The 25,189-nt window shown below is 45.4% G+C and overlaps 3 protein-coding genes across 3 annotated transcripts; all 3 read left to right on the top strand.

Moving 5' to 3' along the window:
* Positions 1–1,889: 1,889 nt before the first annotated feature.
* Positions 1,890–5,275, top strand: LOC107277163 (uncharacterized). Its single transcript, XM_015761556.3, has 2 exons — positions 1,890–2,994; positions 4,764–5,275. Exons 1-2 carry the CDS (start codon positions 2,066–2,068, stop codon positions 4,828–4,830), a joined length of 996 nt encoding a protein of 331 aa, XP_015617042.1. The 5' UTR covers positions 1,890–2,065; the 3' UTR covers positions 4,831–5,275.
* A 4,179-nt stretch (positions 5,276–9,454) lies between these two features.
* Positions 9,455–22,000, top strand: LOC4350004 (TOM1-like protein 3). Its single transcript, XM_015761555.3, has 10 exons — positions 9,455–9,671; positions 9,807–9,945; positions 11,502–11,580; positions 11,863–11,961; positions 17,799–17,912; positions 18,128–18,300; positions 19,487–19,568; positions 20,237–20,322; positions 20,408–20,644; positions 20,848–22,000. Exons 2-10 carry the CDS (start codon positions 9,839–9,841, stop codon positions 21,635–21,637), a joined length of 1,767 nt encoding a protein of 588 aa, XP_015617041.1. The 5' UTR covers positions 9,455–9,671; positions 9,807–9,838; the 3' UTR covers positions 21,638–22,000.
* Positions 22,001–22,794: 794 nt separating this feature from the next.
* On the top strand, positions 22,795–24,559 carry LOC4350003 (uncharacterized). Its single transcript, XM_015759684.3, has 2 exons — positions 22,795–22,896; positions 23,438–24,559. The coding sequence occupies exon 2, from the start codon at positions 23,491–23,493 to the stop codon at positions 24,310–24,312; it is 822 nt and encodes a 273-aa protein (XP_015615170.1). The 5' UTR covers positions 22,795–22,896; positions 23,438–23,490; the 3' UTR covers positions 24,313–24,559.
* Positions 24,560–25,189: the final 630 nt, after the last annotated feature.

Genomic DNA, 25,189 nt, shown 5'->3' with positions numbered 1-25,189 from the left:
TGATTGGATTCACAGGTGATCGCAGGATTCATTATTTCATGTGACCGATCAGACCGGGCTGTGTATGCCGGTCAGACCGGCGGTAATCGAGCGGTTGGACCGGCCAGCCCGCGGTCTGACCGGCCGACACTGTGTCAGTTTCGCTTTCGGGTTGTTTGTTTGGATATCCGTGATTATTTCATGATTATGGCTTCTAGATGGATACTATACGTATGTAATACTGTTGTTTGCTACTAATGAGTCAAGTTGGAGATAGCTTGGTCTCGGAATATGGTTTCTTTATTTATTTCATGTGTAGGTGACTCGATGTCTCGGGAGAGTATTTGCGGTGATGGACCGGGAGTCGGCTTGGGGATAAGACGACGTCCGTGGTGGTCAGAGATTATGCGGGATACTTAGGCTAGAGTTGATGCACGTGGTTGATGGAGATTCCATATGGCATACGATGGAGGTATTGTGTGTGTATGGGATGCGGAGTCGAATTTGGAAGGAGTCCAAATTTGGTACGATTGGTTATGTAAAGTTTCTTTCTTGTACTAGAGGGTTTTCTAAGGTGTTTAGGACTCCTAGTATGAGTTTGGTTCCTGCCTGCCTCGGGTATAAATAGAGGGGGAGCATGAGGCTTCCCGGTATCGCTTTTGAAAGCAATTGAGTTGAGTTTTGAGTTAGGGTTTTGAGTTTAGTCGAAATTTCTGTAAGGAGTGCTGTTTGTGCACTTCGTAAATACAGAGAGAATCAATAAAGTCGTCATCTACTTTTAGAATTCTTCAATTTATGTTTCACCGGGTTTCGGCGGTCTAACCGGCGACACATCGGCGGTCAGACCGGCGGCAAGGCGGCGGTCAAACCGGCGGGTGACCTTCGGTCAGACCGGGGACGACAACAGGCGCAGCAGGGATTCCAGGGCGGTCCAACCGGAAGATCAACACCAGTCAGACCGGCGGCTACGCTTCGGTCAGACCGGCAGATCAATCTCGGTCAGACCGACTTCCGTCGATTTCGAGGGTAACTTTTATTTCCACTAAAAGTTTTCGGTTTTTGGGTATACCAACCATTCACCCCCCTGGATCCTACAACACCGATTAAACGCCATTGCAACAATCAAGCTAGCAAACATTTCAACACTCATGTCATGTACCCTTGGTTTATTTTAATCACTCGCATTAATTACCAATCACTTACACCGCCATCTATTAACATAATAACAAAATTTTAATATATCACGAATTATGCGTCATCCGACTCAGACGTGATCACACATGGTAGCGAACACATCACCATTTCACCACTGCACACATCTTACATATTAATACGAGAGGTGTGAACAGTAGCCATTGTCTCGGGTTTATGAAGATTTTAGGCTGAGTTTGTCACTCACAACTCCCAACCTATACTCCTTCGTTTTTCACGCGCACGTTTTCCAAACATACTAAACAATAGTCTTTTAAAAAAGAATTACATAGGAAAGTTGTTTTAACAAAACATATTAATCTATTTTTAAAGTTTATTTTAACTAATACTTAATTAGTAATACCATAATAGATCCCTTCGTTTTACGTGCGGGAGGTGAAGATACTACCATTAGTCCATCGGGTTCACATTATCTACCATAATGACACTACTTTTATAAACACTGTCGTGCGGGATAATATAAAGTTAAGATCACGTAACGATAATGATATTATGATAGATGATTCCGAACCCAATGGCTCCACGAATCCACGGTATGGACCTGACGGAGATGTACAGCAGCTTTGCTGTGATGTACAGTTCGGCGCCACGCCGTATATACACAAAGTACAGTGTAGTTTGTTTATAATTTAATTATTATTATTTAAAGCTTTGTATGTAATGTACTCCCTCCAAATTTAAATCCCGCTTTTAAATCTCTCACCAACGACCTTGCTTGCTTGCACCCACCCGCCATCGCTTTCCCTCCTCTCCTCTTCTCTCCTCTTCTTCTCCCCCTCCGCCTCCTCGCCTCCTCCTCCACATCGCCATTATTACACCTTCCTCTCCCTCTCCATCTCTCTTCCAACCTCTCTCTCTCTCTCTCGGCGTCGGGATGATGCCGATGCCGCCGTCGGGGCAGCGGCGGCTGGAGTTCAGCTTCCAGGGGTCGTCGGCGTCGGCGGTGGGTGGGGGAGGAGGGGAGTTCGAGAGGGTTAGGATGCGGAGCCCGCTGGGGAACCCGATGGCGGCGAGGGAAGGGGAGGAGGAGTCGCGGTGGCTGCAGGCGTCGCGGGTCGGCTCGCCGGAGTCCGGCACGCCGTCGCCGGAGTTCTGGGGGCAGCAGCAGCAGCAGCAGCTCCAGCGGCTATACCCGGCGTCGGCGGGGAGCTCGCCGTCGAGGGCGCAGGCGATCGCCGGGTACCGACGCGAGATGCTCGACCTCGTCCGCGGCCTCCCCGAGTCCTGCTACGAGCTCTCCCTCCGCGACATCGTCGAGTCCCCTCCTCCTCCGCCGCCGCATCCTCTCCCTCCTCCTCCCCCCACCCCACCACCTCCCACCGCCGAAGCCACGATCACCGCGGCGGCGGCGGGCGCCATGGGCGAGGAAGCCAGCAAGAAGCAGGGGAAATCCACCACCGCCAAGACGGCGAGGAAGCAGAGGACGATAGGGCGGACGCGGAGCCGGAGCATGGACCGCAGCGTGAGCCTCGACACCGGCCTGCTCATCAAGCTCTTCCTCCCGCTCTCCGTCGGCGGCGGCGGCGGGAAGAAGAAGGTGTCGCCCAAGCCGCCCGCCGCCGCCGCCGCCGGCGGCAAGAAGAACAAGACGAAGGGGAAGAAGAAGAAGAAGCAGGAGGCGCAGCTGCAGGAGGAGGAGTGGTGGAGCAAGGGCGGCGAGTTCAGCGAGGCCGGCACCAGCAGCAGGACGAGCAGCACCAACAGCACTAGCAGCGGCGGCCATGGAAGCAGCAGCAGCAGCAGCATCGGAAATGGCCATGGCGGCGGCAACCCGAAGGCTCAAACAACCAGGAGCAGGAGCAGGTAAATTATTTTAGACTTGCTAATTGTGCATTATTTCAGTTTCTAGATGTAAAGTTTAGTTTCATTGGATCTTTTTTTTTTTGCATATCTCTTTTTTATTATTCTCGAATGGGAGTTTGGTTGGGTTTTAGGAATGGTGTCTTATTTCAAAATCTGTTTGTTTTTAAAAAAGTTGGAGAACAGAGTTTGCTAACTTAGGTTGATGGAACTTATTTAGTTGTAGTTTGGGGAAAAAATTATGCTCTTCTTGATTCTGTTAGATTGTGTTGGGTTCTTTGTGAATCGCTTGAGATCAGAATCGCAATTTAAAATATTGAAAATTAAGAAACAATGACCACACTTTAATCTCCATTTTTGTAGAGTTTTCCCTCACAAATAAGAAAAGTTATTTTGATACTAAACAATAAATAATATAGGAATTATTTCTATTATGTGCTGAAGATTTTCCACCATTATTTTTTTCCAGCCAATTAGTAGTTTTGTATCCTGAGAAAACTTGTTTTCCCCAAAAATGAAGGAGAAAACAGTTGTTCTAGAAGTTAACCTTTTTGAAAATCCTACTGTTTGTCAATAGCTCGCACATAGCAGTCAGTACACTTTAATCTCCATTTTTATAGAGTTTTCCCTCACAAATAAGAAAGGTGAATTCAACATTAAATGAAAAACAACAATAATAATATGAATGTATTTCCACCATATGCTGAAGATTTTCTGCCATTAAACGTTTTCCTGCCAGCTAGCAGTTCCATCCCAAGAACCCATTTTTCCAACAGATGAATGAGACAAATAAGTAGTTCTAGAAGATAACTTTTTGAAAAATTCCAAAAATCTGAGGTCAAGAGCTCACACATAACCACATACAAAATTCAAAGTCTGGAGATGGTAATAGACTGGATCAAAGTATAGCTCTGTCAGCAAATACGTCAAGTGTGAAAAAATTGTTCAGCTTAGGCTGCTAAAAACAACCCAACAATTTACACTGCCCCGTTGAGTAAGTTAGTGTGAAGCCATCAAGTTTGGAGGCAGATTGGTCAACACGGCTAGTGAGAGTCATAGCTTCAAGTCCATCTTGTTTCATCACAATCTAACTTAATTAGCAGTCAATCTATTCTACCTATAAAGTCTTCTTGGCAAATGGGGCATGACTTGACATAGTCTTTTGTTCACTCCTAGTTTGGCTTCTGAATTTGTGATGAGTTTCAGACAATGTTTGGTTTCTCAGTTTCAGAAAATTCTATATATGGCCGTTGTTTGTCAATGGTTGCGCTTGTTTAAGGAGTATATATGTTCAACTTGTTGTTTGTAATTTTTTGTTTTTAGCATCACATTAGTAATCAATATTGTGGGTTGCACTAGTTATCCTTAAAAATAGGTCATCAGATAGACTATTTCAGACTAGTATGACATATTTGTAGGGTCTTGAATAGATTTGGCCACAGTTGGATGCCACATGGACTCCAATCATTCATACATCCAATTTATGATCAGACAAATTATTTGTAGGATCTTTCTTCATGTTGGCTACTTTCCTTTTATTTCTTTTTTTCTTCTCCCAAGTGGTTTTGTTTCCTTTTCCAAAAGCTTAATTAAGGCCGGCTTCTTGTCACCTGAATCCTAATCATTGCACAAATGCTTTATGTCCTTTTGATGACCTATTGTGCTATTAATTCAGCAATAGCAATTCTAATCATCATCTTCCCACTAGGGACTACTAGAACATATCTAATTCAGAAAATGATCTAACAAACCCATTCTTTTGTTTTGTGCAGAAAGAGAATTGGGTGCTATGGTTTCTTCAAGAAAAACAAAAGCAAAAATGGAGGTGCTGAAGATTAGAACATGATGCAAATGAAGAAGTGGGCTACATCCAGGAAGAGGATATAAAGCTTCTGTAGTGATCTGCTTATACAACAAGCATCAGCATGCAAAAGGAGCTCATGCAATGATGCAAAAACACCAACTTTGCATACATAAAATCAGTGCAAGATGCATGAAACGATATGACACCAGTGAAAAGTGCAATGTGCACCACTATGACTGGCTCACACACACAGAGATTATTTAGAGAGGGAAAGGAATGCATAAAAATACAGAGGACAAACACCCTGCATTGGCACTGAGATCTTTTATTTGCAACACATTTCCTGTACTTTCTGAAAGTCTCACATCTCTTGTACTATTCCTCTGTCTGTACATGTCCTAATGTAATAATTTCTTTGGTTTTTGTTAGTTACGTACTAATTAAAAGTTAAAACAGAGATTTGTGGATGATGACGCGCCAGTTCACTTGTTTACTTTTGCTTTTATGAATTGCCTTTCTTGACAAAGTTGTGCTGTGTTTCAACCAAATGGCCCCAAATAATCAATGACAAGATCTCAATAGAGATTCAGGCTTAAAATATTTTTTAGGTCAATGTGCAATTCCTAGCGTCCCATGAGCATATGTATACTATAGTTTTGCTTCGCATGATACCTACTACAAACAAATTAATGTAAGATAAAAATATAGCCTGCTTTTTAGCCTTGATCAATATTAGTTCATATGTAATGGAACGGAAAGAACAGATTAGTTGAGCCGATGGAGTTGCTTTTCATGTGAATTAATGTTTGTTAATGCGATGTGTGGAGCTAAGTGGAATCTAGCCCCTTGCAAAAGGGGTGGATTCTAGCCGTTTAGGTTTCTAATTTGTACTACCTCTCAAACTAAAAGTTCCTAGTTGTAGTTGAGGTGATCATGCAATTCAAGAGGAACTAATCACTTCACTTCTCAATCTTAAATGGAAGATCAGGTTTGAATGTGACCCATGTGCATAGTGCAGTACATCTTTTCTTGATAATCACAAATATAATTAGTCAATGTTCTCTTAAACAAAACCTAATTGTAGTCGGCAGCATGAAGTGTGCAGTGTGAACAAGGGCGGCCCAATTTTAATTAGGTACGTGGGTTTGCTTTTAAACCAACTAATTTTGGAGGCCCAGGATGCAAAAGCTTAAAGCCATTTCTAACACTGTGATGCATGCAAGGCCCAGAGTAGAATACAGGAAAATTCTTTGTGACTCTGTTCTTCAAATTATTGAATTGGTCGATACAAAATTCTTTACAGAACTCATGCAGAATCATTTTCAAATTAAATGGGAATAATTCCTTTTTAGGACGGATCTATTTGTTTTGCTAGGGAAATAATCATATAGATTTGAAAGCATGAGAGATGAATAGGATTTCATAATACAACAAAAACTGCTTGACTGTCATGGTTGATCTTATCGAGCCAATCTATATTTAAGAACCACTTGATAAATTTTCATGTATTAAAAAATCCAAATATTTGATACATTCCGTTTGAATTTTATCAGTTTTCGCCATTAATCGTTCGGCTATCAAATCATGGTGGAATGCATGAAGATTGAGGACTCAACAAAACCGTGTCTGGCTGACTGGCTAGCTACCAAACAGTCAAACTTTGGATTCAAACTTCCAACTTTTTCTATCACGTCAACCTGTCATACACACATAACTTTTCAGTCACATCGTACCAATTTCAACCCAAACTTTCAACTTTGGAAGGAACTAAACTCAGCCTAGGAAATCTGAAGTAGTACAAATCTAGTACTCCCTCTGTCCCATAATATAAGTGATTTTGACTTTTTGATTGCACTGTTTGACCATTCATCTTATTCAAAAAAATTGAAATTGTTATTTATTTTATTTGTGACTTACTTTATTATCTAGAGTATTTTGAACACAACTTTTCGTTTTTTATATTTGCACAAATTTTTTGAATAAGACGAGTGGTTAAACAGTGCAAGCAAAAAGTCAAAATCCGACGGAGGGAGCAGTACACTACATCCATGCGACCAGAGTAGGAAAACCGGTTAAGGATCTGCAGTTTGAAACTTGTAATTGCTACCTATATTATCTAAAAAAATGTTGCCCAATTTATATCAGTAGATTTTTTTAATCTATTAGTCCTATACTCCTATGGCATATGCATTAGCAATTCTACGTTGATTTCAGGCTTGTGGCATGTTGAATTTCTTCTTACATTAAGGAGACAAGACAAAATACATGATGGATCGAGAGGTTCTTTGTGACAAAAACAAAACTAATTAAAAGTCATTATATCTTTTCTCTTACAAATCGTTGACACACATGGACCAATACAAAAATAATTCTAGTTGTACATGTGGACGCCTAGCGAAGTTTATAATTATTATTTTTGATGGTTTATAATAGCCAAAACCATTTTGGCTTAAACTATTAGACATAACAAACAAGGAAAAAAATGCTAGCCAGCTCTACTGTTGCTTGCACCTACATGCAGATAGTGAAACCCACTACCATGATTAGGCCTCTCTTTCTTGCTATAAAAAGAAAAAAAAACTAGCTTTGCAGGTGATTAATTAAGGAGATCCAAGAACCAACATTACCTTTGTGCTGATATGAGGATTATGTTTAAAAGTCATATCTAATCCAACCTAGTCTTGCTTAACCCAAAGGAAGTTGGGTGGCAAACAGAAAGCAATTTTGGCCTGGAACGGCCAAGATGAGCAAAGCTTTGCTTGTTTCTGCATCAAGGGTGGGTCCGTGTGGTTGATCGTCAAATGGACAAACTTCTTGCCCAACGAATATGGCGTTTTATAGTGGGTGGTCGTCTACTGAATTGAAGATGAAGATTGGTTTTCATTGAATAATTCTTGTGGAGTTCGATCACTTAATTTAGTACAGGGCACTTTATAGAGGATCGGAAAATAATTCTTAGGAAGCCCATCATTTTCTTTGAAATTCCTATAAAATAGATAATCCTAAAGAAATTTTGAAAAAAAATTAGTAAGAACTCAAACTTGTTGAAAAATTTCCTTTGAGCTTACGTCTCTTATCCGATTGTTGTGTTTTTCTCGCGGTCTAATCAAACTATCATTTTTTGTATTTACTGTGTTCTATAATCTTTTATTTTTGTACTTGCATTCCTGCCGATTATTGTTCCTCTGCTTTTTCAGTTATACTTTTTAAATGAGAAAGACGAATGGTCACGGTTTAAAATGAATAGTGCCAATTGTCAGTTATTTGGAAATGGATGGAGTATAATTTTCTAGCCATGTACATAAAACCAATTGTTTTGGCTTGTGTATTCGAGTAATATATAAATTTGACACAATGAACAATTTGATGCTCTAAAAAACATGAGATACTTTCTCTAAAAGTTTGAAATGTTCCTATTGTTTGTGAAAAGTATGCAACAGAGAAGTAATGCCCCAAGTCTATCACTGCAAGCAAAACAAAAAATGTCGCAACTATTTCATACGATGACATATTAACAAGCACATTTAATCATGTAAATATCCCCTATCTCTCCTTATAAGAGAAGTAGCAAGAGGAACAAAGTCGCCTAGTGCTAATGGTAAATAGTGTGTTGATATTTTTATGAGAAATGGAAGAAAAAAAAGTGAATGTGTAGAAAATAGACTCACAAGGATAATATAATTAATGAGTGAAAATGACTTACATAGGATATGTTATATAATTATTTCATCCAGGGTTTTCACATTGCACTTTTATGTAACTTCATATCAACCATATACGCAACCAAAATGTAGAACTTGCTTACTTAGTAAGCATTCATGCAAAGATCCTACTTAATGACCCTTTGTGTTGATAAGAATGTATTTTTTCCGATAGTAGAAATCTATCTAGTATGTACCCCCAACCGTTGAGAGTTTCTAAAAAAAGATATTTTTCATGACATCAAAGAAGTTCACAACATAACTATATATTTTCCAAAATACATAATTTACCCATGTAAAAAAAATTCAAGATCTAATATAAAGAAAAATCGATCCTATCCTCATCAGTCATCATAGTCTCATTTTTTCGCTTATACTAATACTTAGTAGCTAAAATTCAAATTTTCAACCTTGAATTTATAATTGGTTTGAGGTTTTTTCATCTAAGTTTATTTTTCAGCCATTGCTTTTAAATTGTTAAGAACACATATATATAAAAGTTTATTTATAAATCATGTTTTATTCGTTAAAATGTCGTTTGGCTTATTCCAAATGATGGGGCTGCTAGATGACAGTATTACTCCGTCCCACTATATAAGGAATTTTGAGTTTTTACTTGCAACGTTTGACCACTTGTCTTATTTAATTTTTTTTTGCAAATATAAAAGACAAAAAATTATGCTTAAAGTACCGTAGATAATAAAGTAAGTCACAAATAAAATAAAAATAATTTTAAAATTTTTTTGAATAAGACGAGTAGTTAAACATTACAAGTAAAAACTCACAATCTAATATAGGACGAATGGAGTACTTTGATATCCCACTTTTCTCACAATTCCAAACTAGCACCACAAAATATAATTTTGCAGGCCCTCACTTTCACACCAAGAAAACTAAACAAAGAAAAAGTCTACGGCCGCGTTCCCTTCTCTTCCTCCTTCCTTCTTTCCTGCTGCCTGCCTAGTCTAGTCTACCACCCTCCTCTCCAACCTTTCTCCTTCCTCCTCATCTCCTCCTCCAAGCCGAGCCACCGAAATTCCTCCAATCCTACAGTTCGCTCGCATCTCTCCCTCTCCTCCCCGTCCCAGGCGCGGCCAGGACCTCCGGATCGGTGAAAAGAGGCCGCCTTGGTGCTTCTTGGCGCCGAATCTTGGGGAGGAGGTCGCTCAGATTCGGTGAGGGGCTCGGGTTCTTGCGGGGTGGAAGATGTGTTTTTGGGGGGCGGATTCGGGTTGGGGGCGTTGGGGAGGTGCGGAAAGGTGGGAATTTGGGGGCTGATTTGGGTGGTTTGTTTTTGTTGTTGTTTGCAGGATTTAGGGTTTTTGGTGGTGAGAGGGGGAAAATGGCGACGGCCGTGGCGTGCGCGGAGAGGGCGACGAGCGACATGCTGATCGGGCCGGATTGGGCGGTGAACATCGAGCTCTGCGACATCATCAACATGGATCCCGGGTCTGGCTTCTCTCTCTCGATGATGCCTCTGTTCGAGACTTTTTGTTTAGGTTCTTTGATTTGTTTGTAATTGTTATTGCTATCATATGGTAGGATGGAGAATTCCTAGGTAGTTCTCTATGTTGTTCAACCCGTGAGTGATTTAGTAGGGTTATCGTGGCATCTCTGACATTTTATGTGTTGTGATCTTGCTTGCTTGTTGTATCTCGTTTAACCTAGGCTTGTTTATAAAATCGTTAAATTTAGCAGGGTTTTAGTGCTGCTTCTATAAGGCATTGAATCTGTGATTTTGGCTAGTTTGTTCTGTGTCTATTGCTATATGTTTTGTATTTTTTTGGAAAAGCATATTCAGTCTTTTTCTTCCAAATTTATTAGGAATTTGGAATCTTAGGTTGTACGGTTGTTGGTTTGGAGAGCAGAATAACTCAATAATTGATGATAGTTTGTGATTGGTTAGTTGAGCTATAATCTCATGGAGGCCACTGATTTTGGTGATGAGTTGGTGTCATTTGTTGTTGAGGTGCAGTTTAGGTATGACATCACTTTTTGCCATGATGATATCAGCAATGAGAGCACACACACAAAAAAAAAAACTCATCAGGGGCATGTAATTTGAGCCGTGGAAGGAAGTTTGGAAAACTTGAGCTTTGGCCTCTTTGCAATTCTTTTGTGTGGTTAGCCTCGCTAAATCGTTGTTGGACTGCTGACCGATTGGCCCATCGCAGTGTTGACCATCTTGGCAATATCCATTGTGTAATCAAGAGGAGGAGAATGTGCAGCACTTGCTCACTTTATGTGTGTTCACAAGAAGTGTATGGTTCTCAGTTTTGTCCTTGGTTGGCTTGCAGCACCTTAGATAAGGTCCCGATGACACTGTTTTCACCATGTGGTGGCTTTAAGCTTTGCAGAAAGTGGCTAAGCAACATCGCAAGGGTTTTAACTCATTAGTTGTGTTGGTGGCTTGGTTGATTTGGAAACATAGGTGGATGTGTCTTTGGAGAGGTTTCAGCTAATTTCAATTCCGTCATGCAGGATGTTAGAGATGAAGCTAAGTCATGGTGTAGTTTTTTGTTGTTTCTTTGGAAAGTTCTTATAGCCTTTGTTCCCGTTATGGGCATGCATGAGTCCTTTTTAACTCTTTTATCTTAATATAATGATATGCAACTCTCCTGCGTGTTCGAGAGAAAAAAAAAACTTTGTTTCTCTACTCTGCTGTACGTTGGTGTGATATATAGCTTCAATAACTTTTAGTCTTCCAACTTCCAATATGGTTTATATGTCTCTCCAGGCAGTGATTACATTTTATAATCTGTGGCATTTGCTAACATTAAAATCTGTGTATGTGATGCCACACTAATTTAAGACATTTTGCTATAATTTGTTGATAATTCGGTTCATGGTTGAGTGATGCACATTGCATAATGAGTTTTGTATATTGAATTGTTGACATAATTGTTTCGTCTTAAATACTTTCTGGGATTTATTTTCAATGTCCCCATACAACTTTTGGTTTGTCATGTTTTATAGCATGCTCATAAATGTTTGCTGAAGTACAGACAAGCCAAGGATACACTCAAGCTCCTAAAGAAACGCCTGGGAAACAAGAATTCAAAAGTGCAAATTCTGACGCTTTATGTGAGTATTTCAAGAGTCCTTGTATATTGATACTCAGTGTGTTATCTTCTGATTTTTTTGTTTTAACAATGTGAGTTTTAGGTCGATTCATTCCTAAATTTAAGAATTCACCTGTCTTCACTAGCTACACAAATTTAGAAGTTATTTCTTGTTCTTCTTCCAGATTTTGGAAACTTCTTGTGCTTCCTCCAGATTTAGGAAACAAAGAGCATAGTTTCTATGTGCACAGTCATGTCTTGTTTAATGTGCTGATTTGTTCTGTTTGTTTGTCTTCCTTTTCAGGTGCTAGAGACTCTAAGCAAAAACTGTGGGGATGTTGTTTACCAGCAAATCATTGAGCGAGACATATTAAGTGAAATGGTTAAGATAGTAAAGAAAAAGGTGAGGATTATACTCACATTCAGTGGCCAACTATTGCTTTCCTAGTTCCTGTTAGAACTTCAATGGTTACTCTCATTGAGAAGAGGATGGCACTCGGAGTGGGGCAATTTTCTGGTTTTCTTCATTCACAAACTCAAAAGCCATATCCTCCCAAAGAGGATTGGATACATATTTATAGCTGCTTGTAGCAGCCATGCAGCCATGCTAGTCTAAGAGGGTGCTGTCCTAGAGCATCCCAACAAACTGTCCTAGAGCAGAGCATCCCAACAAACTGTCCTAGAGCATCTCAACAAACTGCTGTCCTAACTGTCCTAGAGCATTCAAACTGAAAGTAGAGATGCTGTCCTAGAAAGCTGAAAAGCAGGAAAAGGCACCACAAGACCAAGACCAACCAGCCAAGACTTATTCCTACATTCTCCCCCTAAGTCTTGTGCGTCGTCTTGTGGGAAAGTTGAGCCATCCCGATCCGGGAGCAAAGCTCAAGGAACTTGATCCTCCCAAGGGGTTTGGTGAGCAAATCCGCAAGCTGGTCCTTGGTGTTGATGTAGCTCGCCTTGATGCTCCCTTCCTCCAAGTAGCTTCGGATGAAATGGTACCTCACCCGGATGTGCTTGCTCCGTTCGTGAAAAACGGGGTTCTTTGCCAGGGCCAGAGCGGACTGGCTATCCACCCTGAGCTCCACCGCTCCAGTATCTCTGCCGAGGAGATCACTAAGCAGTCGAGCAAGCCAGAGCGCCTGGGTCGAAGCGGCGGATGCCACCATGTACTCGGCCTCGCAGCTGGACAGGGCCACCACCTGCTGCTTGATTGACTGCCAGCTAACGAGGCACTCGCCGAGGAAGAAGAGAATCCCGCTCGTGCTCTTGCTGGTGTCAATGTCGCCGGCGTGGTCGCTGTCGCTGTACCCGACGAAGTGTGCCTTGCCAGGACACCTCGGGTAGTAGAGACCGTGGTCGAGAGTCCCCGCAACGTAGCGGATGATCCTCTTCACAGCCTGCTGGTGCTCCGTCGTCGGTCGCTGCATGAACCGACTGACGTAGCCGACGGAGAAGGCCAAGTCCGGCCGTGTGTGGGTGAGGTAGCGAAGGCTCCCCACAAGACGCCGGTACTGTGTAGCATCCACTTCCTCCGCCGTGCTGTCGCGGCTCAGCTTCAGTCTCTCCTCCATCGGAGTGAGAGCTGGGTTGCAATCGGTGAGCCCAGCCAGCTCAACGACGCGCTTGGCGTAGGCGGTCTGCCGAAGCGTGATTCCGGAGTCGTCCTGGTACACCTGGATCCCCAGGTAGAAGGAGAGAGGCCCAGATCACTCATCTGGAAGGTGGCCTTCATCTCCTCCTTGAACGCCGCGACCTCCGCATCCTTGGTGCCGGTGATCACCAAGTCGTCGACGTAGACACCCACCAGCAAGGCATTTCCTCCATTGCCCCGCCGGTAGATGGCCGCCTCGTGCGGGCTTTGCTCGAAGCCCATCCCCTTGAGCGTGGAATCCAACTTGGCATTCCACGCCCTCGGTGCCTGCCGCAAGCCATAGAGTGCCTTGTGCAGGCGTAGCACCTTCCCTCCTTGCCGGGGATCACGAATCCCGGCGGCTGGTACACGTAGACCTCCTCCTTCAAGTCGCCGTTCAGAAACGCCGACTTGACGTCCATGTGATGGACGCCCCAGCCTTCCTGAGCAGCCAGCGCAAGGAGTCGCACGGACTCCATCCGTGCCACGGGAGCGAAGGCATCGTCGTAGTCGATCCCCTCCTGCTGCACGAAACCGCGTGCCACCAAGCGAGCCTTGTGCTTGACGATGGCTCCGGCTTTATCCCTCTTCAACTTGAACACCCACTTAAGGGTGATCGCGCGGTGACCACGAGGGAGATCAACAAGCTCCCAGGTGCGGTTCTCCTGAACCGCGTCCATCTCCGACTGCATCGCGGCACGCCATGCCGCGTGTTTCTCGGCCTCTGCGAAAGACCGAGGCTCACCGTCGTCGCACGCAAGGTGCAACTGCGCCTCCAGGTCGCGAGGCACCATTCCTGGCACGGGCTGGTCACCGAGAAGATCCTCCATCGTACGGTACCGTAGCTGCTCGCCGTCGTGGTACGCGTCGATGCGCTCCCCGTCGTGGGAGAGCGGAGTAGCGAACTCCACCGGGCTGCGCTCAACACGAGCTGGCGTCGGAGTAGACGTGCTCGGAGGAGTGGCTGTTGGTGCTGGGGCGCGTGGGGTTGCCGGCTGTGGTGGTGTCGGCGAAGAGCTCGTCGCAGTCGAAGCCGTGGCCCGAGGGTGTGTTGGTGTCGGAGTCGATGGAGGCTCGGGGACTGGGGTAGACACGCTTGGTGAAGAAGAGCTGCCTACTCCCCCAGCTCTCTCGAAGTGGACATACTCGACGGTGAAGTCGTCGTACGTCAGAGTCGAACCATCGTCCACCGTCTTGTCCCATACCCACCCTCGCCCTTAGTCGAACACTACGTCGTGCGCTGTGCGCACACGCTGTGTCTCCGGGTCGAGGATGCGATAGGCCTTCGAGCCCTCCGCGTAGCCGATGAACACCCCTGGGGTGCTCCTGTCATCGAGCTTGCTGATGGGGCCAAGCTCCTTGACGAACGCGAGGCAGCCGAAGACCCGCAGGTGGGAGACCCCTGGCTTGCGCCCATGCCAAGCCTCGTACGGTGTCCTGCCATCGAGGGCCTTGGTAGGCGAGCGGTTGAGGATGTAGACGGCCGTCACCACCGCCTCTCCCCAGAAGATGGCCGGCATCCCCCTCTGCTTGAGGAGAGCCCGAGCCATCCCCACAACCGTCTGGTTGCGCCGCTCGACGACGCCGTTCTGCTGCGGGCTGTACGGCGCGGTGTAGTGGCGCTGAATGCCCTCATCAGCGCAGTACGACGCGAATTCAGCCGCCGTGAATTCGCCGCCGTTGTCGGTGCGCAGTACGCGTAGCTTGCGGCCGCACTCCGCCTCTGCAGCAGCCTGCGCGCGCCGGATGGTGTCCGCAGCCTCTCCCTTGCTGCCGAGGACCATCACCCACATGTAGCGGGAGAGGTCGTCGACGAGCAGCAGGAAGTAACGTCGTCCTCCTGGTGTGGCCGGTGTCACTGGGCCACACAAGTCCCCGTGCATGAGCTCGAGCCGCTCCTTGGCTCGGAAACTCGTCTGCTGGGGAAAGGGGAGCCGCCTCTGCTTCGTTAGGACGCAGACGTCGCAGAGCTGCTCCACGTGGTCAAGGCACGGCAGGCCTCGCACCATCTCCTTGGCGCTGAGCCGCTTCAGGGCCTCAAAGTGAAGGTGCCCGAAACGCTCGTGCCACTGCCACGCCTCGCCGTCTCGACGAGCGGCGAGGCAAACTGGTTGTGCGACCTGCGCGCTGAGGATGTAGAGTCGATTAGTGCCTCTGGTTACCTTGGCAAGAAGGCGACGGCGGCGATCCCAAATCCTCATGACTCCGTGCTCGACCAACACGCTTGAGCCGTTCTCATCCAGCTGTCCCACGCTGATGATAGAGTTTCTCAACGCGGGGATGTAGTAGACTCCGGTGAGCAGCCTGTGCTCACCGGACTTGGTGGTGAAGGTGACGGAGCCGACGCCCTTGATCTCCACGCCGGAGGCATCCCCAAACTTGACGGAGCCTCGGACGCTGGAGTCAAGCTCGGTGAAGAACTCCCGCCGGCCAGTCATATGATGGGTGGCGCCGGTGTCGAGGTACCACCCATCAGCCTTGTCGTTGCTGGAGCTGTTGCCGAGGAAGGCGTGTACCTTCGGCTCCTCGAGGTGGAGGAAAGCCGTTGCGGCCGGTGCCGCTGAAGATAGCTCGATGCTGGCGTGTGCTAGGAGCAGAGCCGGCTTTTCCTCCACCTGTGCGACGTGGGCCTGGCCGCGTCGTGGCTGTCGACAGTCTTTGGCCCAATGGCCAAGCTTGCCACAGTTGCGGCAGGCGTCGTCTCGTGCCGGCTTGTGGTTGCCAGCGGCGTCGCCCTGGGCACCTCTGCGAGCGCCACCCTCGGCGCGTCTTCGCGCCCACCGCAGCTGGACGCCTCCGCGCGCCTTGCGCGGCTTGCGGCCGCCTGTCGAGGGAGGGGACTCCCCCTTCCTCCCGTTACTCTGGCTGGCCTCCCACTGCTCCCGAGTGAGATGGAGCTTCCCGCCAATGGTGATAGGCCCCGAGAGAGGCTGTGGCTCATCGCCGTCGACGACCTTTAGGCGACCTAACGCCTCCTCGATCGACATCGTGGAGAGGTCCAGCAAAGACTCAATCGAGCGAGCGATCTGCTTGTACTTCTCTGGGACGCAGCGAAAGAGCTTCTCGACAGCTCTCTCCTCGTCGTAGGTGTCGTCGCCGTACTGCACCATCTTCTGCAAAAGAGTGTGGAGACGGAGGGCAAAGTCATCAACATCCTCACCTGGCTTGAAGGCCAGGTTCTCCCACTCCTTGCGGAGTGCCTGCAGTGTTGACTTGTGGGCGCGATCGCTGCCGATGCGTGCCGCAGCGATGGCGTCCCAGGCCTCCTTGGCAGTCCGCTTCTGGGAAAGCGAGAACTGCATCTCGGGCGGGACTGCAGCGATGAGGGCATCCAGTGCCCGCCGATCCTCGTCGTAGTCGACGTCGCCGTACCGGACTGCCTCCCACATGTGCCGCACCTGGAGCCTCACCCTCATCACCGCGGCCCACTCGATGTAGTTGGTTTTGGTGAGGGTAGGCCACCCACCGCCGGGACCAAAGTCCCTGACCACCGTCTGGACGCCGTGGTGGCCATGGTGCCGGTCAGGGGAGGGAGAGCCACGCTGCCTGCGAGGGCCGCGCGCGGGCTCCGGGCTGCCGCCGGCACGCCCGCGCCCGTCTGGGTTCCCGTCGGCGGGCGCGCGGTCCCTTGGGCCGCCGCCGCCGCCGTGGAGGTGGGCTGCTGCCCACCGCTCTGCCCGCTCCCGTGCCCTACCTCTTGCAAGCTCCTCAAGCTCCCTGTCGGCGGTGATGTCGCCGGCGATGGAGCCGTTGATGCTGCTGCGCAAGGTCTCAACCTCTACCTCCGCCGCACGTGCCGCATCTTCCGCCGCCTCTGCTTCTGCCTCCGCCCTGGCTGCTGCCAACTCTGCTGCCGCCAGTCTGGCCGCCCTCGCTGCTGCTGCAGCGGTCTGAGCCGTTGCTCGCCTGCGCTCTTCTGCTGCGGCGAGCTCGGCGTCCTGCTGACGCCGAGTGCTCGAGACGACCGAACGCCGAGACCGAACGTCGGACATGGCGCACCTCCGGGGGGCTGCTGCGTGGAGAGGGGGAAGGGAAAGGGGAAGGAGGAGCAGCCGGTGTTGCTGCTGCTGGTGGTGGCTGAGAGCTCAACCGAGCTTGGGAAGGGGTGGAACAAGAGATGTTTAGCCTACAGGAAAGTGTGGCTCTGATACCAGATGTTAGAACTTCAATGGCTACTCTCATTGAGAAGAGGATGGCACTCGGAGTGGGGCAATTTTCTGGTTTTCTTCATTCACAAACTCAAAAGCCATATCCTCCCAAAGAGGATTGGATACATATTTATAGCTGCTTGTAGCAGCCATGCAGCCATGCTAGTCTAAGAGGGTGCTGTCCTAGAGCATCCCAACAAACTGTCCTAGAGCATCTCAACATACTGTCCTAGAGCATCCCAACAAACTGTCCTAGAGCATCTCAACATATTGTCCTAGAGCATCTCAACAAACTGCTGTCCTAACTGTCCTAGAGCATCCAAACTGAAAGTAGAGATGCTGTCCTAGAAAGCTGAAAAGCAGGAAAAGGCACCACAAGACCAAGACCAACCAGCCAAGACTTATTCCTATAGTTCCTACATTCTTATGCTTCTGTATTTGATTGCCAATTTATGATTTCAGCCAGATTTAAATGTTCGGGAGAAAATATTGAGTTTGATTGACACATGGCAAGTGGCTTTTGGAGGTGCATCTGGCAGATATCCCCAGTATCACGCTGCTTACCAAGAACTCAGGGTACTGTCTACTTGTGTTCATTCCAGTTTTCTCATCTGTTATTTATCCTGTGCTATCACAGCTCATACTTGACTACTGTTCCACTCAACTTCAATCTGTTCTGCACTTTGTTTCAATGTAAACTTAGATCTTCAACGTTTTTACTTTTGAGTTAATATTCAATTGCTTCTGTTTCTGTCCAAACCATGAACAAGATATCCTGCCCTTGTGTGCAGAATGCTGGTGTTGATTTTCCACCTCGTGAGGAGAACACGGTTCCACTGTTTACACCTCCTCAAACTCAACCATTGAGGCAACCACATCTATATCCACCTCCAGGTCAAAGCTATGAAGATGCAGCGATACAAGCTTCTCTTCAATCTAGCGCCCCTTCTGCACCTGCCTTGAGGTGTTCTTTTGTTCTAATGCAAAATTTGTTCCTTATTTACTTGTTCACTTCAAGCAGTACTGTCATATTCATCCATAGTTTCTTAATGCCATTTACTTTTGCTGTTTCTTTATGCCTTGCTTTGTTCTATTTTTCCCATTCTCTTTAGAATAACCTACTTTGGTTGGAACAAGCATGGCCTGGTTTGTAAATTCACACTTGTGGGGGAAAAGTTTCAAACACATGTTCCTATCAGAAATACTGATCAGCCTACAACCACATTAAATGGCTAGGCATGTTTTAGGAGTGGAATCGTACTCACAATATGTTCTGCTCCCTCTGTTCCTCTATAGATGACACCCATTAGCCAAGCAAACTTCCCAAGGCTATAAAATGTTTCCTAGTTAAATTTCGAAAATGCTCCTGGATTAAAGTATCTCTATTCTGCTGAAATTGTGCATCAGACAGCAGAAAGCAGTGTCCAAGTTGCTTCTGGACGATTTGTGTGCCTCCAAGGCTCCAACCCTGAGGACTTGCCGCTCAGCACAACTGGAGAGTACGGAAAGAAGGTTCACGGTGCATATAGGCTATCAGGCTCCAGATCTTTCTTGTTTTTTCCTAGTCACTGAGAACACATTAGTAGTTTTGAGGGGCAAAAAAAAAAAAAAAAAAGCTGAACCTCCGGTTGGGCCCACCAGGTGTGATATTGGAAAAATACCTGTTAGCAACTATGGAGTGTCAAGTATTTTGGGGGAAAAAAGTGGTCAGTGATTAATTGCTTTCTTGAAGTACGCCATCTCTGATCTAAAGTTGGAACCTCCGCTACTGATGGTTGCAGTTGCCGCTATCCTTGGTTGTCCTCATTCCTGAACTCTAAAGCATACTAGAAAGTAATTATGATGCATTACATTAATAGTAATTTTGTTTGTCTCCCTGTTACAGCCTTACAGGCAAGACATTCATAGAACTAGGGCCATGCAACTTTCCAAGAATTTCATACTTATAGTGGTATTTCTAACAACAAAATATGGCGGTGTCAGTGTGCCAAAATAGATTCTACTTATTGCCTTGTGACAGTTTAGTTTCATAATCATGCTAAACAATACCTGAATACTTCAATTGTGTTTATCAATTTATTTCACCATCTTTGCAGAAGAAATTCTTTAGTTATAATCCACCTTTAATTCTTGCTCCTTGTGCATTACAGTCTAAGTGAGATTCAGAGTGCTCGAGGAATTGTGGATGTGTTGGATGAGATGTTAAATGCTTTGGACCACAGGCACCCTGAGGTGACTTTTTTAAGCATCAAAATTTAGTGCAGTGTTGTATAATCCTTGTATCTCTTCTGTAGTTTCTTTTACTTTTAAGAGCTTTAATATGATTGTCATGTCTTCTAGACCTTTGTTTTTCCCATGAAAAAAATTATGCATAAATCATGTGTTTTATTTCATATGATCATACTACAGCATATTTCACATGTAGTGAGCTGAGCTGTATCTGTGAATTGTGCACAGAAGAGGATGTAACTATTACATGTCCCATCATTGATCAGATCTATGTGTAATGGATGACAAAGTAGTTTCTTGCTAGGCTTTGAAGTCTAGTATATTATCCAATATCCATTTATATCTTTGTTCATCCATGTTACCTCATCAGCTTACAGGAATGTGCGAACTATTTTACTTGGTCCATTTGTTCAGAGGGAATCATGTTTAGCAGCATAGGAGACTGAGGGCATAAGAATAATTAAAGAGGGATTTCTAAGCTTTTGTATTTTCTAGAACTTGCTCTGGTATCTGGCTAAAAATAATGTGCCCTAATATTTTAATTTATTATGACCAAACTTGCACTAGTGTGATGTCTCTATGCGTCTCTGTATTTAACTATTGAATCCACCATTCCACCCACCTATGCTCTTTTTCTCTAAATTTCTGTCTAATTGCGCTTCATGTTGTAGGGTGTGAGGGAGGAGGTCATTGTTGACCTTGTTGGGCAGTGCCGATCTTATCAAGGTCGAGTCATGGACCTTGTTAGCAATACTGGGTATGTTCTATTCTTTTACTCTGAAATTTTGGTTCCATGTCCTTTTCACATTGTCATGTGACATATTGTCTTGTATCCTCTGCAGTGATGAGAGCCTTCTATTTCAAGCTCTCGGTTTAAATGATGAACTGCAGCGTGTTCTTCAGCGTCATGATGACATCGCAAAGGGAGTGCCTCCCGGTTCAGGCCCAGCTCCTGCTGCTGCTAATGTAAACCGAGGAACAGCCCCTCCTAGGCCTACTGGGGTTTCATTTTCCCCACTTCTTAATGTGCACCATGAAGACGATGAGCCAGAAGACGAGTTCTCTGTTCTTTCCCGCAGGCAAGCTATATTAGTTTTCCCTATTAGTACCCTTTACTAATTATTTCTCATACATGCTATTGCTATTCTAAGCTTTGGATGGTTGTGGCAACATCAGCTGACTGCTCTTAAGAAAATGTTTTGGTGATGCGGATCATGTTATGATACCAAGATTCACGGTCTGTTTAGTTTTGTCATCTGATGTACAAATATATGTTCTGTAGGTCTGCAAGGGATGGCACAGCAGCACAGGGCAATCTACCTTCTGCTCCAAAAAGTGAAAGGCCTTACCCAAGCCCACTTCTTCCTCCGCCACCATCATCAAAGAGGCCAGTTTTCACGGAGGCAAGCAGTGTTGACTATCTTAGTGGCGACTCCTACAAGACAGAAAAAGTATCAGATGACTTTATTAATCCAACTGCCCCAGCCAATATACCTGCGCCGTCTCATTCAAAAACAGAAACGAATCCGCCGCCAAGTTATGATAGCCGGTCAGAAAGTGTGTCTGATGACTTCATAAACCCAACTGCAGCACCCAGCTTCTCTATGCCTTCTCGTCCTATGAGCGAGTCAAATCGTCCTGCTGTCAATAGGCAGGAGAGTCTACCTGATGATGATTTTATAAACCCAACAGCTATCCCTGGTTTTTCTTCGTCTTCAAATGCTAACAAGTATGGAGACTCCGGTGAAGATCTTCCAAAAGCTCCATGGGAAGCGCAAGCTCCAGGTTCCTTACCGCCACCTCCAGCAAGGTATGGCCAAAGACAGCAGTACTTCGAGCAACAGCACGGCCTTCCTAGTGGTAACAACGGTGCCGGGTACAATGGACTGGTGAGCCAAACAGAAGGCCTTTCGCTTAATCAGAGGAATACCGAGAATGAGAGAGGTTCATCAGTTCCGACCGCATCACGGCAGACCAAACCTGAAGATTCTCTTTTCAAGGATCTTGTCGATTTCGCTAAGAACAAACCGTCTTCTCCATCTAAACCAGCCAACAGCCGCAGGACTCGCTGACCAATGGGTGCTAGGGAAGCACTTTGAGGAGTTGCCAAGCTATTTGGCTTTACAGGTTTAGCGGCTTTAGAGATGATATATACCATCAAATAAGAGTTTCAGTCTGGATTTCATTACCTTGGGAATTACTTTGGCTGTGCAAGGTGTTATTGTGCATTCGACAGTTAGAATTCACAGATATCAGATACATTCAGTCATGATCATAATGGGTTGTGTGTTGTGTAGTCAGGATGTTTTTTTTTTTGGAACCTTTGCCACATTTTTTTTCCTTTTCCATTCATGCTCCTACTTTCCTTTGCTGTATATATTACTCCATTTGGCAGCAATATTCATAGTTCAGGTTGCAATTTGAAGTTGGTGTAACTTTACTGTTTTTTTCAGTGTGGAGAAACTGTAACATGGCCTTTGAAAAGCTGTCAGTTTTATGGTTATAGTAGTTTCGCGTGTTTCATAAAATAAAAAAAAAGTAGTTTCCCGGGTAGAATTCAGTCTCGCTGCAGGTAATAGACCTCCAAAATCTTGACAAAACTGAGATGGTTGTATGTGTTTTCTGCTAGGTTGTGTCAGGGGCTCATGCTTCTGAGAAACAGAAATGGGTTCCGTATTGGGACCATTTATGGCAATGGATCTCAAATAAATATACTTCTATATCATTTTTTTTTGCGGGGTACTTCTATATCATATGATATCAAGAAATAATAATTTTATTATACTCTAATTTGCACGCATGTTCAAAAATCAGGAACTTGTGGAAATTTTTTTATATAGAAGTTCTGAAAGAATCACACAGAGCATGTAGGTAGGATGTAAATAAACAACCTCAACTCCGTTTATGCATAATAAAATTAAAGAATCTTAAAATAAAAACATTGTTTCTGTTTTTTCTTTTTTCTAATTTTCTTCGTTTTATATCTCACAATAAAACTTTGCATGGTTGTCTAATATCACCGTAAATTTACCCTGTTAGGATCAGTACAAATCATTATTTACTTCATGGGCCCATCACCGGCCCACATAAAGATCAGCCCATCACTGACCGACATAGTGATCGGCCCATTAACGGCCCACGTATCATCGCTCGCCCCCACATCCCGACCCGTTCACCTCTCCCGATTCTGACCCGCTCCTCTCTCTCTCTCTCTCTCTCTCTTTTCCTCGTGAGTTCGCCCGCCGCCTCGCCTGCGCCGATCTCCATCGAACTCGGCGAGCAGCCGAGGCGGACCTGCTGCCTCCTTCCGCCGCAAGCATCCTCGCCGCCGGTGAGCACCAACCCACACGCACCTTCCTACCCCCGCACCATCTGTCTTCGCCTAAACCCTAGCTTCTCTTCTCCTAGATCTGGAAGCTTTTCTCTTAATTTGCCCTAACCCTAGCACTAATAGCAGCAGTTTGTTACGGAATAAAGTTTTGGGGGGGGGGGGGGGTTCGAGTGAATCCCCATGCCCCCACGTTAAGATCCGCCCGGCCTGGGGAGGTGTATTCGTTGGATTTATTTGCTTGCTTTTGGGTTGTAGCTCGCAATTTCTTTCTTACCACGGTTTACTGTAGAATCTCTTAGCTCTAAGGGTTTGTCCATTTTTTTATTTTTGGGCGTAGCAATGATTGACCACAGAGGCACAGACCGAGCGTATGACAAATTGATAAGTAGATGTTGTTCTTATAGCAACGAAAAATATTATGTGCCAGATTTTTTTTCCTGCATCAATGTGTTGATTTTGGTATAGCAGAAAGCTTATTTATTGTTTGCGTTATTTTTCATTACCCAAATTACTCTATTGATGTATTTTGGTTTCCTTACAGGATCATAATATTGCTGATTTTGTATGATTTGATTCTTGTTGGGTGAGCCCAAGATGTCTGGAAATGACGATAAGTCTCAGGCTGCAGCTGAGAGAATAAAAGCACAGGCCTTATCTGCTGCCAAGGGATTGAGCAGAACTCAAGCCGAGCGAGCTGCTGCAGCCGCTGCCCGCAATGTCAATGCTTATGGGCAGAAAGAAGAGGGACCTTCGCGCTGGCAGGAGAGGAAGGAGGCCAAGAGACAGATGTATCTGATGAGTACAGAGAAGGCTGTGATACTGGGAGTGAAACCAAAAGCTGCGCAAACTTCTTCTTCTTCTGGTGGCGCATATACCCAGTGCCAGAAGTGTTTTCAGCCTGGGCACTGGACATACGAGTGCAAGAACGAACGGGTCTACATTTCGCGGCCCTCGAGGACACAGCAGCTCAAGAACCCCAAGCTGAAGAAGACGGCTGCTCCTGTTTCCTATCAGTTCCAGAATCCTGATCTTGAGAAGGAAAAGGAAGAGGAAAGGAAGCTGATGAAAGCAAAGTTGAAGAAGGAGAAGTCTGAGAAAAGCAAACGGAAAAGCAAGAGAAAATACCGTTCACGGAGTGATTCAGATAGTAGTGAGGCTTCTGTATTTGACTCTGACAGTGAATCATCAGTTACCGGCTCTGAATATTCTTCTGGAAGTAGCTCAAGCTACAGCTCCTCAGACTCGGAGGACAAGAAGCGGCGACCCAAAAGGAAGCAGCAGAAGAGGAGGCACAGAAGGGAAACCTCATCATCAGCATCGTCTGAATCTGACTCCGAATCTGCATCTGCATCTGACAGTGATTCTGATGACAAGGGCAGCCGAAAGAAGAGCAGGAAGCGAAGCGCTAGGCGCTGAGTTTGAAGAACTGGAGCAGGCAACAAGGACATCAATTACGATGATATAGTACTATGTCTAAATATCATTTCTTCTCGTCAAAATCGTAGATGCATGTACCAGGCATCCTCCGACAAGCATGTAACAATTTAGGTGCAGGGCGAGTACTGTTCTATCCTCGATTGTAACAATTTCTATCCTCAACTCAGGTCCAGGGCGAGTACTGTTCTTTTTTCCATTCTACAATGAAGTAGTATTTGAAGCTCTAGATCTTCGTGTTGTTTGTATGCCGTTAATCATTTTGAGAACCTGTGAATCATGCAACAATGTTTTATCTCCCAATTTCTATGTTTGGCTCGCTTATCTTCCTGAAAGTTTTCTGTAATCATCATCATACCTGGGTCATCCTGTTGTGTTCATTCCAATCTTTCTTGCAATTCTTTGTTTTCAGTTTGTCACCCTGTTGAATGATATCATCGAAAGAGATGACAGATGGTACGTGTGAGTGTGTGTGATGGTTGAGTCATGCTTTCTGATGAATTTGCAAATAATACACATCCTGGATCTGTATGACCAGCAAGTATACAGTCTTCGTAGCTGGAGCAGAGACTGTTTCAGTCTTTCAGAGCAGAGATAAATACAGGTCTTCGCCCATTGTGTTGTCTCTGAATATCATTTTAGATGTTGAGTAAAAGAAAGATATAAAGCCCATTGTATGTCTCTGAAAATCACTTTAGACATTGAGTGAAAGAAGATTAAAGTAAAACCTTTTTGTCCTTCCCTTCCCTTTTGTCGTCAGAATTGCAGATTCATCCAAAGTTCCAAACTGAATTTGTCAAAGCTCGGATCAAGTCAGCAACCAACTATTGCTCATTGCGTGCGTGCGTGGGAGTAGGTG

Source organism: Oryza sativa, chromosome 11, assembly GCF_034140825.1.
Source record: "Oryza sativa Japonica Group chromosome 11, ASM3414082v1".
NCBI classification, from domain to species: domain Eukaryota; kingdom Viridiplantae; phylum Streptophyta; class Magnoliopsida; order Poales; family Poaceae; genus Oryza; species Oryza sativa.
Note: the sequence above shows the minus strand (reverse complement) of the source record. Positions and strands in the feature narration are given on the sequence as shown.

Coding starts and splice junctions, on each gene's coding strand:
- LOC107277163 (XM_015761556.3), top strand. CDS start 2,066: ATGATGCCGATGCCGCCGTCGGGGCAGCGGCGGCTGGAGTTCAGCTTC. Junction 2,995..4,763: donor ACAACCAGGAGCAGGAGCAG/GTAAATTATTTT, acceptor TGTTTTGTGCAG/AAAGAGAATTGGGTGCTATG.
- LOC4350004 (XM_015761555.3), top strand. CDS start 9,839: ATGGCGACGGCCGTGGCGTGCGCGGAGAGGGCGACGAGCGACATGCTG. Junction 9,946..11,501: donor ATCATCAACATGGATCCCGG/GTCTGGCTTCTC, acceptor GCTGAAGTACAG/ACAAGCCAAGGATACACTCA. Junction 17,913..18,127: donor CTGCTTACCAAGAACTCAGG/GTACTGTCTACT, acceptor CCTTGTGTGCAG/AATGCTGGTGTTGATTTTCC.
- LOC4350003 (XM_015759684.3), top strand. CDS start 23,491: ATGTCTGGAAATGACGATAAGTCTCAGGCTGCAGCTGAGAGAATAAAA.